The sequence below is a fragment of the Urtica dioica genome, chromosome 12 (assembly GCF_054948205.1).
Source record: "Urtica dioica subsp. dioica isolate 48M chromosome 12, U.dioica_male_clone48M_v1_H2, whole genome shotgun sequence".
NCBI lineage: Eukaryota > Viridiplantae > Streptophyta > Magnoliopsida > Rosales > Urticaceae > Urtica > Urtica dioica.
Window position 1 is genome coordinate 7,183,249 of NC_142767.1, and position 1,951 is coordinate 7,185,199.

At 36.3% G+C, this 1,951-nt stretch overlaps 1 protein-coding gene across 1 annotated transcript; it reads left to right on the plus strand.

The window, feature by feature from the left end:
- The first annotated feature begins 493 nt into the window (after positions 1–493).
- Positions 494–1,161, plus strand: LOC149378853 (uncharacterized). The gene is made up of 2 exons (XM_089603889.1): positions 494–1,068; positions 1,143–1,161. The coding sequence occupies exons 1-2, from the start codon at positions 494–496 to the stop codon at positions 1,159–1,161; spliced, it is 594 nt and encodes a 197-aa protein (XP_089460015.1).
- Positions 1,162–1,951: the final 790 nt, after the last annotated feature.

The window sequence follows — 1,951 nt, forward strand, 5'->3', positions numbered from 1 at the left end:
TGGTCTTGATGTGCAATCTATACGAGAGCAAGGTTATGATTGTGCAAGTAACATGCGTGGAGAATGGAATGGTTTGCAAGCCTTAGTTTCAAATCAATGCCCGTATGCTTATTATGTTCATTGTTTTGCCCATCGCCTGCAATTATTACTAGTTGCGCCGTCCAAGGAAGTTTATCATGTGAGTTTTTTCTTTACTAAGCTTAATTTTATTGTCAATATTGTGAGTGCATCATATAAGTGTAACGATCAACTTAAAGATGCTCGTGCCTCAAATATTGCCTATTTGCTTTATATTGAGGAGCTTGAAAGTGGGAAAGGCCTTAACCAGATAGGTTCTTTGCAAAGTCCGGGTGATACACGTTGGACTTCTCACTTTAAATCAATTTCTAGTATGATTAAAATGTTTAGTACAACATGTGAAGTGTTATTAAACATCATTGATGATGGAACTACTCATAACCAACGTGGTGAAGTAGGTTCAGCTTGCGAGACAATGACTTCTTATTACTTTGTCTTCATTATGCATCTGATGAAAGAAATTCTAGAGATCACTAGCATGCTTTGCAATGCTTTGCAGATTCAATCTCAAGATATTTTAAATGCAATGCAGCTTGTTTCATCAACTAAGTCACTCCTTCAGAAGCTTAGAGATGATGGGTGGAGCAATTTGGTTGAAAAAGTGAGATCGTTTTGTGGAAGTGTCAATATAGAAGTGCCTAATTTTAGTGCATTTCATGTTGCACGAAGGGGAATGGCTCGTGACATTACAGTGGAGCATTATTATAAAGCTGATATATTCTATACAGTGATAGACTCTCAGCTGCAAGAATTGAATAGCAGATTTAATGATACAGTGGAGTTGATGATTCTCAGTTCAACTTTAGATCCGAAAGAGATGCGCGCATCATTAAGAGGTGATGATATATGTAAACTTGTGCAGAAATTCTACTCAGAAGATTTTGCGGAATATGAGATGACATTGTTGCATATGGAGCTTCAACATTTTGATCAGGTTCGACAACTTCCAGATTTCATATCATTGACAACGATTTCTGATCTATGTCAATGGTTGGTGAAAACAAGAAAATCGGAAATATTTCCTTTGGTGTATAAAGTGATAACTCTTATTCTCACACTTCCAGTTTCTACCGCTACTACTGAACGTTCTTTTTCAGCGATGAAGATAGTGAAGACTGCACTTCGTAACAAGATGGAAGATGATTTCTTGTCGGATTGTTTGCTCATTAATATTGAGAAAGAAATTGTTGAGATGTTTAGCATAGATTCAATAATAGATGATTTTCGTGATGTGGAATCAAGACGCTCTTTATTTTAATTAAATTATGTATTAGGATACATTTTTTTTATGATATTTAATTTATATAATTTTTTTTTCTTGGTCATCCAACTTCAATTCCTAGTTCCGCCCCTGTATATATATGTATATCACTAGTACAATTGATAGCATCAGGTGCGACAAAAGTCGCACCTGAAAGTATCATCAGGTGTGACTTTAGATGCGACAAAGTCGCATCTGAAAGTCCGCACCTGATGATATTAGGTGCGACTTGTCGCACATGAAAGTCATCACTATCAGATGCGACATTTTAGGTGCGACTAGTCGCACCAAACGTCGCACCTAAGTATCCTCCAAAATAAGATATTAAAGCGTGAATTATAGTATCAGATGCGACTAGTCGCATCTGATACCTTCGCGGGAAAAGTATCGGATGCGACAAGTCGCATCTGATAGTAATTCCCCGCCTAATATTTTGGCGGGTTACAGTACAATCAGATGCGACTAGTCGCATCTGATACTCTTCCCACAAAGGTATCAGATGCGACTAGTCGCATCTGATTGTCTGTAGTTTTTTTTTTTTAAATGCTGATTCTAATAGAATCAGCCTATTAATTATTTAAAAATTATTTAAATAATTTTTTTGTTAAATTA

Coding starts and splice junctions, on each gene's coding strand:
- LOC149378853 (XM_089603889.1), top strand. CDS start 494: ATGACTTCTTATTACTTTGTCTTCATTATGCATCTGATGAAAGAAATT.